This window comes from Plectropomus leopardus, chromosome 20 (assembly GCF_026936395.1).
Source record: "Plectropomus leopardus strain MGB_pleo_1.0 chromosome 20, ASM2693639v1, whole genome shotgun sequence".
Classification (NCBI taxonomy): domain Eukaryota; kingdom Metazoa; phylum Chordata; class Actinopteri; order Perciformes; family Serranidae; genus Plectropomus; species Plectropomus leopardus.
This window is the reverse complement of record NC_142195.1, coordinates 20,358,054-20,374,341: the sequence shown is the minus strand read 5'-3', so window position 1 is coordinate 20,374,341 and position 16,288 is coordinate 20,358,054. Positions and strand designations below refer to the sequence as shown.

Genomic DNA, 16,288 nt, shown 5'->3' with positions numbered 1-16,288 from the left:
TTCTTAAATAGGAAGTCCCGCTTTGGAGTTACTGCCTGTTTAAATATATTAATGTATAATTGGTCTTTTACTATGTTGTTTAAACTCTAAATTGAGGAGAAACTTGGATGTAGCTTCTGTGACATCATCTGCACAGCAGACTAAACAAGACTGTGTCAGATTAAACTGAGTTGGACAGTATGTTGTATAGAAGCCATTAAGTCTCCGCTCACCTTCAAAATTGAATGTATGAAAACCTTAATTGACCCCTAAGGGATTCTTACAGATGATGAGCATAAATATTAAAAACTTCAATCAATACAACAGCATGCATTATTGCAACATTATGCTCAACGTATTTCAGCTCTGGTCTATTCACTGCCCATCAATAATAGAATCCGATGAAACTATAAATCTGATCTGTTCCGATGTTCATTTCTTCTGTTTTTGTTTTTTTGTCCCCCAGGAGAAGCGAAAACGGCAAACAGAGATTGAAGACAAAAGAAGCCAGCTCGATGACCTGGTGCTACAACTACAGCATCTCAAGGTCAGTCTGTGTTTATGTGTTTGTGTGTGTGTGTTGCATAGGAAGTTATTTTTGAATAACAGAATTTGGAACAAGTAAATCTATGTTTAGCAGGAGAATATAGGATTAAGAACTGGGTTTACAGTTTAACTTGAAATTAGCACAGTGTCGGTAACCAACTATCCAAACACAAGGAGTTAGAGTATATTTAAAACATGGTGCTGGTGAAATAACAGCCGGTCCATCTATAATCTCACTTCATTAAGTGTTCCCAACTTCCTTGAGCACATACCTGTTCACACATGGCTTATATTTTTGTCAAGGAACTCATTCCTATCTCTCCGTACAAATACTAGTCATATGGAAAAGACATCATCACAGAAGTGTCAATGATTTTGACAGAAAAATATAGAGCTAATGTGAAGGATTTTGATCCATTTGATACATATGTAAATGCAAGGCTCTTTTTTTCTGTAATGTGAAAGCCAAACTGTTTAACTCATAAAAAAAGCAGCGAAAAAGTAAAAAAAAAAAATTAAAAAAAATATCATCTTAGATTTTGAATATCATAATATCATAAGTGTCTTTTCTTGGTTTTTAAGGCTTCATTACAATTAAGTGATGTAGTTTTCTGAACTTACGAAACTGTTGTAGCTGTTATACTATTTCAGTTTACCCACTTGGTCATGATATCCACATTACTGATAATAATTATCATAAATATCATTGTGTTCATCTTTTGTGAAAGCAACATTAGACAACACTACAAAATCGTCACGATATCAATATTAAGGTATTTGGCCAAAGTACGGTAGTATGGTAAATATTCCACCAAGGCCAAATGCCCTATCTCGCAATTTTAACAAAAGTAAAAAAAAAACAAACAATTCTCTAATAATTGTTTAACCTCAGACACTTGGAGGGAGCTCAGAGTAGAACCACTGCTCCTTCTTGTCGTAAGGGGCCAATTGAGGTGGTTCGGGATGCCTCCTGGGCACCTCCCATTTGAGGTTTTCCAGTCACGTCCAACTGGAAGGAGGCCATTGGGCAGACCCAGAATGCACTGGAGGGATTAAATATCTCATCTGTCCTGAGAACACCTTGGTTTCCCCAGGAGTATCTTGATCAGCCTGTTGTCTCTAGTTAAAAAAAATGGATGAAAAATAATTTGTGTATCGATATCCTCCCTGCGATTCAGATCCTTTTTAAAATTTGATTTTTTTTCTTGGCCCATGCTACTCACTTCCACCAAGTCTCATGAAAACTGCTCCTGTAGATTTTGTGTAATTCCGCTGACAAATCGCCAAAGTCAAATCATTGATCTGACTCAGCGGTGTCAGTAACAGAAATGCTGTAGTGTCAAAGACCCTGTGTTGTATATACGGTGAAATGATTATGGGGATGCAAAGATTCAATTAGAAACTATAGTTAGCCCAACTCTATGTCTGCTGGGATATATGAAAGTGTTCCTGCACTAAAATGTACTTACAGACCTCTCTGCTTACTTATGTTATTTCTTGCTATATATTCATTGCCTGGTTTTACTGTTTGATCTAATCTAACTAAACTGAACATTGCAAAAGTCTGGGCTACTCTGTGTGAAAGATAAGAGATTAAGCTTTGCTTAACAGTATAAGTCCAGATATTGGTTTAAGGGTGAGATCAGAATGAAGGTAGAGTAGAGAGCAGAGAGCTCAAGTTAGGGTCAAAAGTTAATGGATGAATTGAGTCAGTGATGATGCTCACAAGAAAGCTTTACAAATGTTTGTGTATGTGAGTGTGTGTGTTACCCATTCATCTCTCTTAATCTACTCAACCCCCTTGTCTTGTTTTGCTAAGTGTTCTTCTGGCCTTGACCCTAAATGTTAAAGAGTTAAAGAGACAGCATGTGCTCTTATAGATACATCACATGCCATTCTTTACAGTGTTGTTCTATTCCTGCTTTTACACGTACATGCATGTGTGTTTAATTACCTGCGTGTACAGATGAATATGTGAGTCACTTTCTGGCTGACAGGTAGCGGTTCATTCCATCGAAACATCCAAATTTTCAGTGCTCCTGGTGCGCAGGCTTATTAGAGTTTCCCTTGGCCAAGCAGGGCAGGCCTGGCTGTTTTCTTCTTTCCAGAAAAACACTTGAATCCAAACGCTCATAAACATATCCCCCTAATAATCACTGCCAGCCGCTACTGGTAAGCCAAGATTGTGTTTTAAGTAAACATTGATATGACATTCAAATAGTAAGCAAGTGCGTAAACGGGGGACACAAACTGCTGACAGATTGTGAGTTTGAGAAAATGAACAGTTTTCAGATATCGGTAATTCATGTGGAGTTCTTGAACCTTTCAACCAATGAGAAACTAGTCCTTTGACCTTGCACACAAGCTCAGGCAAACACATGACTTGACCTGTCAGGTGGAGACAGATATAGGTACCCTATGATGACTGATGCACAGTGTGACATGCCTTAAAATACATTCTGCTAAATCTTCTGCTCGTGACGTTTATGACTGTGATTTCCTCGTTATATTTTTAGAACATGTGAGGTGCACTTTTTGCATACTGTACTGTTGATGGATAAGAGGAATTGTTCAGAAAATCCTGCAGTCCAAGATGCTGTACAGATGTAGGGTGAATGGGTGCCTATTATACAACAAATATGTATGGTAGCCAGCTTTAACATTTGCAATAAAAATACATTCCTTTCTCTAATTAGAGCATTTTAAAGACACTTGGCATCAATGAATCCCACATTAAACAAGTCTTGATTGTTGATGTTTTCCAGTGTTTAACACCCACTTATGGAAATATCTACAAGAGAGGAACATTGATTAAAGCCATGTGCGCAGTGTGTGTTGGCGTACAACCATGACTCAAGGTTCAGATGTAGTACCGGGGTTTGATCACAGTCATGAGTCCAGACTTTTGCAGTCTGGGCTCAGCTGCAGAACAGACATTCACACTAATCTAGGTCAGGTTGGTGTTAGTGTAAGAAGCATTTGCAAGTAGAAATGTTGTGTCAGTGTTAAGTTGATATTTGATATATATGACTTTTATATTTCCATGTGTGTCTTGAATGCTGATGCACGTCATTCTGATACTGTTTTCTTTTCCTTTTTCTGACCTGAAGTGGTTTACTCTTTATGGAAAGTAATAATCAAAACAAATTATGTATGACGTCAACTGCTGACATTTCAAACCACTGCAGTTGCTACACTTTAGACTACTAGCTTGTGTTGTTGTGCTGCATTGCACAGTCCTCCAGGGAAGTCAAGAAAATGTAATTTTCATGCTTATAAATACTTGTTTTCATACTCTCTACCTCTGGCTAATAGTAATTCAGCCAATCTCCAGTTCATATCAGCTTCTCCACTTGCTGTTTTAAACACTTGTCTGTTCTTTTGCCTCCACGCTGGTAAGAGGCCAGAGGCGGTGTCTAGGTTGTCCATCGGAACGCAAGTTTGTCCATCCTTTTTTCCTAAACGCAAGATCTTGAAAATGCCTTTTGGAATTTCTTAAAATTTTGCACGGATGTCGACTTGGACCCATTGTTGGACTGAGTAGATTTTGATAGTCAAAGGTCAAGGTTATGGTAACCTTATTTGTCTCATTCTTGAATGCAAATGCAATATCTTAACAACACCTTGATTTAATTTTTTAAAAAATTTGGCACAAACATTCAGTTGGACTCGGAGATGAAGGGATTAGAATTTGGTGGTCAAAGGTCAAGGTCGCTGTGATCTTGCATCTATCTCATTCTTGTGAACACAATATCTCAACTAATCCTCCAGGGAGTTTCTTAAAATTTGACACAAACAGTCAACATTTATTCCAGTTTTATTTAATTTGATTAAATCTAGTTTCAAACACCGGTACTGGTACCCAATGGTACCTTTTTCCGGTACTTTCCTAATGACAAAAATGCAATTTCAGTTTTAAAAAATAAGTCTAAACTTCCATCTGCTGCACAAAAGTGAAAGGTTCTGTTCCCAACTATAGTAAGGAGGTGACAGGAAGTGAAGGGACAGGGATTGGGAATGACAGTTCATGGGTCGTTGCGTATCCAGCAGGGCGTCCCATTCAGTGTCTGGTAGCTCCTTCCTGCTGCACAGGAAATGATGCAAGATCAAAAGACAAAAGCTCATCCAGTTATCAAACATATGTAAGAAGATATGCGTCTTGTATCCATCCCCTTTGTACTTCCCATTCTCTCCAGAGAAAATTTAAAAGAAGTTTAAATATCTTCTAAATGCACCCTTCCCTAAACATGTTAGCGCTTGCCTCTGTCCTCCACTGAGCTTCACAGGGAATCGAGCTCCTACAAAGCCGTTGTACTGCTCTTGTTAGTGTGTTTCTTGCATACAACACCAACAGGCTTGAACTCCAGATGTAATCAGCATCTGGTCACACAGTCCCATTTAATGGCCATTACCTCTGAGTGCCACACAGCCAGGCAGCATGAAGCAGCCTTTGTAGTCTGCTCTCCAGAGACGTAGCCGCCTGGAAGAGGAAATGGAGACTGGAGCCTAGAGGTTTGATAAGACCCTCTTGGCTGTAAGACTCAAGCCTCTCAGAAAGGAGGCGTTGATCTGAGTCTAGGACCATGTAAACATCAGGAGAAGTTCAGAGTAAAGTTAACCTTGCCCATGCTGGTTGACTTATACATTTTGTCGATTTGTTATTTCAGTTTCTGATGAACAGCAAAGACCTTCTTCGGCCTCAAAACTTCACTTTAAGAGTGCAGTTTAGAGTGGATGTGTGTCAGAGCTCAACAGGAAATGGAAAGTCTGTAAAACAGCGTGAGAGAGGAGAGAGCAGACTGGTTCTCAGAGGAAACAACTGCTCAATTATTCAACATTACTTTATTCAACACTGTTTTGTTGACTCCAAAAATGTATTTATATGTAATGATGCTTCTCTGTACAGTAGTGCTTTGTTGATAAAATTCCACAGTGAGGTCAGAGGTCAAGGTCAGCTACAGGCCAGCAGCATCCTCTGGATAAATGATGTGTGTGCTGTGATCTTTGATGCTGCATAAAGGCTGATAGCACCAGTTAGTTTGGTAAAAGGCATGGATGGATTACTGAATGGGCCTACCAGGCACAAGCCTAGGGCCTCCCCCTGGGCTTCACATGCAAAATGTCCTTTATATTACCTCATATCAACCATAGACTGTATAAATAATGGACTTAGCTACCATAACGTCATCTATTGGTTTGTGGATTCTCGTTTTGAAGCTTGACTTTGGCATTGTGGCCATCCACATCTTGTTTTTTTGGAGCCAGAAGTGACCATATTCGGACAAGAGATTGGAGCTGTGGAAGAGCGAGGGGTGGATGCTCGTAGGAGAGGTGGTGAGGGCTTTAGCATATGTGCCAAGAGGCCAATCTCTTATAACCGGCCCATGTTTTAAAGTAGGTTCAACTCCAGACTCCAAATTAATGTATTTTGCATCATCTTTAGCCAAAAAAACATGCATTTCTGATTTTAAAACTATTTTTTGCATTACAAATTCCAATGCACTTTTTTATCTTAATGATTTGGCAGAGGAAAAAAATGAGTCAATAAGCAAGCACAAAAGTGTACAAGTATCCAAAGGTATTTCAGTTTTAGTGTTGTCTACATTTTAATTCAGCGGTTAAATTAGATTTTAGAAAGGCATATTTGGTATAGTTGACCAACAGGCTGTGCAACTTTTAATTAAAAATATTTAAAATATAAATTTCTGACTGATAATTCTGAGTATGTGATGATACACATGAGCTATGTAAGGTTAGTATGCCTATGTGGGTGTGCAGCAGCCACACAGGCAAACACAAACAAACAAATAGCCCAGCCACCACATTCTGACAGCAGGTGGTAAAATGCTTTGGAATAATTTCAGCAGAGCTCATTGTGTCAGTGTGTGTCAGTGTGTGTCAGTGTGTGTGTGTGTGTGTGTGTGTGTGTGTGTGTGTGTGTGTGTGTGTGTGTGTGTGTACACTGTTAATTGTCAGCTCTATGACCCAGAGCCAAGCAACAGTTTGACAGCAAACAGCCAAAGGTGAAGCTCAGTGTTCCCGCTCGACTCTGTTGTGGTAACAAAACAGAGTACCAGACGGAGACGAGACATTAGAGACATAAACACACAGCTCTGGCATTCATCTTTAAAACCTTAAAACAGCAAAGAGGTAGTGCAAGAGAGGAAAAGGCTTACATTACACGTTATCCCTGTTGAGATGGACAGTTTGGTGTGTCTTAAGGCAGCAGCTGGATAGCAGATATTCATATGGTCAGTTTTTTTTTAGCTTTCTATAGAAGGATTTTTTTACCATCTGTCTCATCAAACAGCAGTAAAATGATCAAAGTATAATTTAATAGAAAAGCAGAAGATCCCCAAATGGAAACACAAAGTCAATTCATAAGAATTTAGGAATAACAAATGTGTTAACCCTTTGAAACTTGGACTGACAGCAGTGTTGTTGTGCAGGATTCAGATGCCTTTCAAAGTCATTTAAATCTGACCAAATTAGTTTGATTTCTTTGGAAAAGAAATCAAATAACCGGGGGGGGGGACCAAATATCAGACCAATTTGCTGAGGTTCAAAAGGGTTAACGTCCAAAGAAAACCTTAAGAAATGAAGAAAAACATCCTTGTTTGCAAATGAAAAACTCCATTGACAGACAGCAGTGACACCGACGTAAATGTAGGCCTCTGTAAGTGTTAAAGTAACAAGATAACTTGCACTAGATCACTAATTACTGTAATTCTCTTGGCCTGGTGGGATTCACATTCAGCAAAGAGTGTTTTCCTGTGAGTAACAACTGAGTTTAGAGTCTGTCTGTGTTATGTAAAACTGTGTGCGTGTGTGGGCCTACGTGTTTATTTATTTGTTGTAGCTGTGCTTGGCAGTCATCTCACGAATCTCTTACAAATCAGTTTCCATAATGGAGGTGCACTGGCTGTTAATATTGTCTGAGAATATCACAACCAGGCTGGAAAATAGGAGCTAATAGAAGAGCATTGTGGTGTTGCTGCAGACTCTTTACAGTCTGATGGGGTTGAATTTTCTTGAACTATATAGGTTGTAGTTTGAATAGCTCCTCTGCTCCTTACATTCATCGTTGAGCTGATGCAAAATATGTAACATCATTTAACGTATCTCCGTTTCCTTCTCAGTCCAAAGCCATGCGTGAGCGATGGCTCCTCCAGGGGATGGGGGTGGAGGAAGAGGAGGCAAGGCGGAAACAGCTGGAGCAGGATGAAGAACAAGGCAAGAGGCTGGAAGACATAATACAAAGGTACGGCTGGACACCACATTCACACTTGTGTTGGGCTTTTTTTTTTTTTTTTTTTTTTTAAGTCTTCATGCTAGTTTTGGCATTGTTGATCAGGTCTGACATACTGAGCAGATGGGAGTAACAGAATAACAACAACGAAAGTCGTTGCACCTGTTTTTTTTATTGCACATCTGTTTCTCTATGCAGCACTATGCGGTCATCAGATTTGACTGAATTGATTTCTAAAGTACCAGTCATATCATTCTGTTTCTCTTTCCCTGCAGTCTTAAATCTAGTCTTCAATCTAGTCTTCAACTCTTGCACATGCTGTCTTTTCACATCCTGTCCACATGGTCCAAATTGGAAACACTAAATTACTGTGACTAAATCAGTAACATTCAGTGTGCACTGGGTTGGGCGGTATCAAAGTATTACAGTATACCAGGGTATTAAGAAATCCACATGGATTTTCAATGCTGTCAGAAATACAGATGATTCTCCTTATCTGTTCATCTATCCTTATCAACTTGCCGCTTGACCACATCTCCCAGCTAAAAGTACTTCACATATCGCCACACCCCAGACTATGTTGGGGCGCCCAGTAGCTCACCTGATAGAGCGGGCACCCCGTGTGCCTATGTCCTCTCTGCATTGACCACGGGTTCGATTCCAACTTTTGCCCCTTTGCTGCATGTCATCCCTTCTCTCTTCCCCTTTCACTCTAAATAAAGAGAAAGCCCCCCAAAAATGATACTAAAAAAACAACAACTGTGTCAGACATGCTACAATGATTCAGTTGTGTTGGCTTAAGTTAGTGATTCAGGGAACAACATATCAGCACGAGCCTACCACATGTGATGCTACAAATCAAGAACTGGGACTCTATAGATAATTAGCTACATCAAACACTGAGGACATCAACAATATAATCCTAAAATTACATCAGAGTCCCAGTATAGATCTCTAATGTTGTGAAACTATATGTGGCTTAACACAGCACACCCAGTATCGCCCAGTGGTTAAAACAGATACACTGTAACTGGAGAAGCACTGGAGGTGTTGGATTCTGCAGGGCAGCTCTGGAATCTAGCAGTTCAGTAACCTTAGAGCAAAATCTACATTTTCATCGTGCACTGGTGTGAAAACAAACACCAAGAGCTACTGTACACATCTTGTCTAAAAACAGATACGACGAAAGCTGACAGGAGGGAACAAGGAAAGTCAAAGAGCAGAAAAAGAAAGATACAAGAAAGGCAAGTGAAAGCAGGCTGTATTTGACAGAGGAAGCGTGAGATAATGAGAAGGTTGAAAAAGGTGGAAAAAAAGAGAGTGATGCGATTTTGTGGGCACTTCCTGCGTTTGTGTCTCTGGGAGGAGCTTCCTGATTCCCATCAAGCATTGCTGTGAGACAGTCACTAATTCCCCAATGAAGTGAGATCATCATTGCTATGAATAGAGTGCCAGGCAACTATTGCCATCATGATGCTTTGTATACTAGGCTGTGGATGTTCTCTATTAGCACGGTGTGAGAAGTGGGCAGAGGAGCATGTTGTCTTTCCTGAGACAGGACATGCAATTTGGGGTCATGTTTTTTTATTTTGTAGATTTTTAGGAGAAAATTCATTACATTTATGAGGTGGTTGATTGGTGAGCATAGTTTTTCATGAGACTGAACTATATCTTACATTTCTGCATTTCCCCTACACATTTATTTTTGGCAGCCCGCCACATTTAAAACATCTGCAGCCATGTGTAGAGTTTAAATTTTGGAGCTGACCGTTCATTACGAGCACTTCTATATACAGGGTTTCTACAGTCATAGAAAACCTAGATAAGTCATTGGATTTCACAGTCATGATTTCCAGGCCTGGAAAGTCATGGAATTAGTAAAAGTCATGGAATGTTTTGGAAAAGTCATGGAATTTTGTTGTGTGTAACAGTAATCTTACATGGATAACCTTCCACATAATGTTGCAAATTTATTTTCTGTAGCTATCGATGAAACGTAGCTCTATTTTTGCACTGTCTCTCTCACGCCATGCTCATGTATGCCAGCTATCTGAGAATAGAGTTTAAATCTTATATGTTCCTGCAAGCAGGTCAAGGGGAAAAAACGTGCCATTATGGGTCCTGGAAAAGTCATGGAAAAGTTTTGAAATTTTGTCCATGAATATATGGCGGATCCCTGTATATTATATACTGTTCTGTTATTCGCTGCACCTCTCGGGATGCAGAGCGTACTCTGGGTACAGACAGAGCAGCAGAATCATCTGGTCAATTATCCACCCTGCAACTGAAACTTCTCAAACTGCTGTTGAGGGAAAAAAAAAAAAACTCATGAAAAGTTTCGCCTGTGCTGCATTTGCAGACCTTTAAAAAACATCCAAATTTAGAGAGGAGACTTTAGAAAAGGGGAAATTTTGTCAGCTAATGCCACACATAGATCCTAATTCTGTGGGAAACACTGCACATCAACAGTATATCTGATGGTTTGCATGTCACCATGTGTTCATGTACTGACAAAGAGTGAGGATGTTTGACAGGCCTTCTAAAGATGCCTCATAATGTATGCATGGACAAGAATGCCCTTGAAAGTTCATAAAATGCCTGGAAAATAAAAAGTGAAGAGGAAAAAGACTAAATGGGATTTTCCCCCAGTGTGTTTTTGGAAAGACAAGACAATAGCATGAACACAGCCTAAAGCAGCAGAAACTATTGGCACCATTCAGTAAAGAGTAGAGGAAAATATGGAGCTATTTCATCGAGAAAAACTTAAATCTAAATATGGTAAAGGATAGTGAAGTGAAAAGCAAGGCAGATGTCTGTTACTTTAAAGCAAAGCCAATCAGCCAACATGTAATGCAGATTTATCATTTCGTAGTTCATGTATTTGAGCGATGGAGATCTGAGCACGCTCAGAAAATTAGGCTCTTGTAGAGGCCTTGGGTCAGTTTGGCGTCAGTGAGTCAGCCTCACGCTCCCTCTCCTCATCTGTCAAATCTCTGCATGAAAGAGACTCTGTTCGCCAGCAGCTACAGTGGCTTATCAGCAGTGCAGGAATAACATCAACATCATACGTTGTCCAGGATAACATTCTCTCTGGTATAAACAGAACTGCAGTGAATGGTCAAAGAGAGAGTATTGTAGACAGAAGTACAGTTGTGATTGTGGAGCAGCTTTGTGTGAGTCACCTCATTCAGCTGATGTTGAATAGATGTGTTGTTCGGTTTTAAAGAGGAGATATTGTGGTTTTAATTACTTACAAAAGCAATTAAAACCCCAAAGACAACTCCTGGCTTTTGCGTGGTTTCACTTTTTTTTAGAGTGTACAGTCCAAATCCTGCTTTTGTGAAAGTAAAACTAATTTAAAAGCAAAAGTACCATAAAAAAAACTAAAACTTCAGTTTGCACAACGACAAAACCACACATTAATGATGACAAAAATGACTCACTTTCCTATAGAGCTGGTTATGGATACTTCATGCCTTTAAGGCCTAAGTAATCAAAATTTTACTGACGGAGTGTAGATGGAGGGAGCTACCATGTGATTGAGGGCTGCATAGAAAAAGTGCAATAGTATGTTGTTCCCTGAATCACTAACTTAAGCCAACAGTACTAGCATTGATTATGGAAAGTGACTCTTATGACACTCATAAGGTGCCACTAGTTGCAATAAAACTAGTAGCTTTCTCTAAATTGTTATTCCGCCGAGTGGTGTATCAAATATAAGCTATTGAAAGTGAAAGTATTGAAATTAGGCAAGAATGATTGAAATATAATGCTTGTATTTCGTGTCAGCTTTGAAGACCACACAAATATTTTTGAGGGCTGGCATTGGCCTGCAGGCAGCACTAGGTATCGACAGAAGTACCAAATTGTATCCAAACTTCCCCTGCCCAACAATACCTGTTTTTGATCCTTTTTGTATCCAGATGATTAAAAAAGTGACTGGTGTTGTATTTAATGTAGTTATAGGTTAGATTTAGGAAAGTTAGGTCATGTAGGTTAGGTTTTAGAAAAGAATCATGTTGATGACGTACTTTAAAACAACTCAAAGGTCACTTGGTTTCCCATGGTCCCATACACTCAAGGTAAAGTCCTGTGTTTGTTTGAGCCATCCACAACTCAAATCTGCCTTCTGACATGCATCTTTTGCTTTTTATATTATTTCCTTCTTTACTCCAGTTAGCACATTGGTCGCATGATCAGAGTCTTACAGATTACATAGATTATACTATTTGAGGTGCATTACTTTTGGTAGGTATACTGTATGTACAAACAGTGCATGAGAACAGCCTGTAAGGGTATTGATATTTTCATTGGTAGCATAGTTTTTAAATGATACCAACTTTCCCAATAAGTTTTTAGCCAAATTTATGGATTCTTTGTGATACAACTGTCATTTTTTTTTTTTTATGGGCACCATCCTGAGTAACAGCCTTTTCACTTACGGCTGATATTTACTTTAAATATGCGTGTTGTTATGTTTATATATAAGCAATGCAGCAGAAGCAATTCTTAAGCAATTACTGTTGTGACCCAGGTTCTCAGATGAGTGCTGAAAATTGCTTTAAGAGGAGCTCAGCTGTCTGGGATTTAAAATTCTCCAGGCTTTCAGGAAAGTCTCCTCCAGTGGGTGAAATAAAGTCACAGAGCACATGTGTGGGAGTCTAAGGAGTGCCTGCAGTCACACAAACCCTGAAACTGAAACCCCGTCATGAAACTATTTTACAAAACAACCTTAAAACATTAATCTCAGGGAGGAAAGCAGTCTAAATTATGAAAGACTTGTCATTCATTCAGGTGTAATGTCATGCTGGGAAGGTGTAAGATATTTCTATTTAGATGTTTTGGACGTGACAGGACGCTGATAGACAGCTCAGTGTGTGTTTGTGTGTATTTCAGGCAGAGGGTGTGGCATCTATATTTACACTCTGTGGGATACCATCCCAGAATATCCCGTAACCAGGGCGACCGGAGTGTTTCCAGTACTGATAGGGACAGAGGTGTCAGGACGGAAATGGACACTGCATTATCTGCGTGCGTGTGTGCCTGAGAGAGAGAGGAGTCTGAGTTTCTCATAATTTATTTTTGAAAAGAAAAATAAGAAAATTGTATTTAAAATAATTATAATTATTATTAGCCTTTTAAAAAATCTATGTATTTTATTTATTTATTTATTTATATTTTCTATTGAAAGCACCATGCTATCAGGAAACCAAGAATTCTCCCTTTTTCTTCTATTTTTTCTTCCCCGACCCTCCCACCCCCCGAAGAGGGACCGTAACAGAAATTAAGGCATTAATGTAAATCGCACTAACAGCAACAACAATGACAAGACCTATGGGTTGCAGTGACACCAAAATTGCCAGTACACTACACACAAAAGTTAGGAAAATAATTAATAAATATTGGATGGAAATGACTAAAAAATAAAGCAAACAAATGGGGGGAAAATGGACAAACAACAAAACAAAAGAAAAAACAAACAAGGAGGCTCAGTAGTCACAACCAGGCAGGGAGGTCTGCTAAATGTCAGGTAATTTTCTTGTAACTTCTTCCCATTCCCAATCAAGACAATTTGCTTAGGTTTCAATCGGTTAAAATTATGCTAGAAGTACAAGAATGTGTGTGTGTTTGTTTGTGTAAGAAAGAGACAGACAGAGTGGGGAGAAGACTAAAGCTATAATCACATACAATCCTGGATTTCCATGAAAACTACACCTACCTCCACCTATAAACATTTCTGAAAGTGATTCCACTCTCTTGTAACTAAAAGCTTAGAAGCCCAGACGTCTTGTCCTTCCCTCTTTTATGGCTGCTAGACTAATAACACATGCACTGGTGGACATTTTAGAGACGGAAAGTGACAAAGACGAGGCAGCAGCTCTTTTATGGATGCTCGTATCGTTTCATGCACTAAAGGACACATACACAAGAAGGAAAGAAAAAGGAAGAACAGCTATATCTGTCTGCGGAGAGCAACTGTAGCGCTACTGTGCTTTAAGTGCATGACGAAAAAAACTGAAAAGAAGCCAGAAAAGAACAAGCGTCCCTTTAGATTATACATATGATTATGCAAAACAACTGGAAAGCACATGAGAAACAAAAAACAAAGACATAAGGGCCACAGCAGTGTCTTTGTGTGATGTTAAAAGTGTTGCCTGCTGTTGACATTGAACTGGAATCATATAAAGTGGCGGGAAAAAAAGAACAAACAGTACAATCTTTGTACATTTCATACACATACCTAAGGCCATTGAGCCAGAGAAAAAGATAAAAGGAGACATTTGTGGCGGTTTATGAGGTAGCTTTCCCCCTGTCGCTCCCCCAAAGCGACAGAGCGAGAAAGGAAAAGCGGCTAGTGCGAAGGAGAAGAAGCTTATACTGCAGAGGGAGACCGAATGAGAGAGTGTGGCAGCAGCAGCGGTAGTTTTACAGATATCCCTATCATTACATGGACAGGCAGAGTAAACAGAGAGAAGGATACAGCAGCTATGTGGCACTGACCCGACCCGTACCCACACCGCGCTACTTTTGGATTATAGCTCATTTCCTTATTGCACAGAGAGCTCTGTGCGGATGCTGCCATCATTTTAGGGGAGCGGCGTGGTTTTTAAACAGTGAGCCCTGCTGCAGCTGCAGGACGTGTCGCTAAGGAAGTCATTAGGACGAGTTTAGTTTTTTAGTTTTTTATAAAAATTAGAAAGTATATGATCATGTAGAGACATGCAAGTTTGTATTTGAGTGAGTTCCATGCACTTAAGTTTGAAGCTTTGATAAAAAAGTAGGCCACCGCAGCAAATATGAGTCTGTGCCTTTGCATGTCATATACTGTACCTTTTAAAGTATTTACCATGGATGTATTATTAGAACTGCATACCAGACTCTGAGATGGTGCGTTTTTAGTCCAATAAGAATTGCTGGAGTTTCCACCTTTCGCGTGTACTTCCGGAGTATGTGGCCCTCCTAATATGTGCACGTGTTTCTCCCACTGACCCTGACCTCAAGTTCCTGCTTAGCTTTTACATTGTGATGATATTATAGATTCAAAGTCGAGTCTAAAATCATCAAATTTGTTATTAGAGTCTGGCACAAGTCCAAGTCATGTGACTGATGTCCACACCTTGATTAGTGGCAGTTGCATGTTTACACAATGATTTCTCTTATTTTCCTCATCGTGAAAGCTATTTGTTCTATTGGTGTTTTCTATTTGCCTATTAATCTTAATTTCCCATGCTAACGTCTGCTGCTGCAGTGACCTTTTTTCTCTACAGGAGATCAATAATGTTTCATTTAATCTTGTCTAACCATCAATCAGTTGCTAGACCAGAAAATGTCTGTTCTAAACTGTGCTGAAGAGACAAATGGAGTCTGTACAGTAGGATTCATGAGGTCCAGCAGGCAGTTTGGCAACAGCAAACTATACTTATTGCAACAAGCCCATTGAAGTGCTCTGTATCAGGTTACATAACGTTCTAAGAATATTTGTCTTTTCCCCACAGTGGCAGTGTGAGAGCACATACTGTAGTTTTTAACTGACCAGAGAACTGTGAGGCAGTCAAATTTCTCCGCTTGCAGAAACTGTTTTAGTCCGAGCCAAAGGCAACCTCAGTGAAAACAAGCTGCAGTCACCTAAACCGCACCAAACAAAACTGCTAGAAAATCTTTAAATAAGACATATTTAAGACCAACACATTATGTTCGGATAAAGTGGATTTAAGAGCACAATAGAACCATGATTTATTTTGGAGGTTTACTGTAGATTGAGTCAGATACAACACATCCTCCTGTTTCTTTTTACTTCTACACCAGAGTGCAACTTGGAGTATTAACACATGTTCCACATCTCCAAAAACCAAAACCATTTAGGATTTGGCCATCCATCTTGATGTCAAAACAAATCTTTTCAAGCAAAACAGGTTGTGTATACAGAGAAATGAAAAAGTACTCTGTCACGGCCATTTGCAAAAAAACACTAATGTCTTGTCATTCCTTGGGGACACTGTTTGCGATCTGGCTTTTGTCCTCACACACCCTCCTTTTCAGCTGATGTTACAGTCTTATAATTTAAGCCTATTAAACTGCTGCTCTCATTTAAAGTTAGTCCAAGTGAGAATGTGAACCACATGCCTAAAATATACAGTTAATTCCCTGGTCGGAAAGCTTTTTCATAACATGAATTGCATTGTAAACTGTAAACGGTGCATTTAGTTCAAGGAACACTTTTTTTTTGTTGAGCTTGATTGTGACATTATAGAGTTACAATGCATTTCTATGTATTTCACGAGAGATGAAACAAATGATGACAGAAATAAATTATTTCATTCTCTTCAGTTGGTTAAATGAAGCATTCTCTGGTTCCAGCTTTTCCAAAGCGTAGATCGGCTGCTTTTTATCCATTTCATGTCATTTTAAACTGAATGAATTTGGCTTTTGTGCTGTTGGTGAGACAAAGCACGCCCGATCACACTACCTGAAACTGGAGGGGTATCCAGGGCGTCATATTTGACATGTGGAGCC

At 39.4% G+C, this 16,288-nt stretch overlaps 1 protein-coding gene across 3 annotated transcripts in view; it reads left to right on the top strand.

Annotated features, from left to right (window-relative positions):
- The window catches only part of palm2akap2 (PALM2 and AKAP2 fusion), a 107,313-nt gene that overhangs the window by 27,229 nt on the left and 63,796 nt on the right, over nucleotides 1-16,288 (top strand). For all 3 annotated transcript variants that reach the window (XM_042509195.2, XM_042509197.2, XM_042509196.2), the window contains exons 3-4: nucleotides 446-526; nucleotides 7,665-7,786. In XM_042509195.2, the coding sequence (XP_042365129.2) occupies nucleotides 446-526; nucleotides 7,665-7,786 (203 nt within the window). The remainder of the gene's footprint in view (nucleotides 1-445; nucleotides 527-7,664; nucleotides 7,787-16,288) is intronic.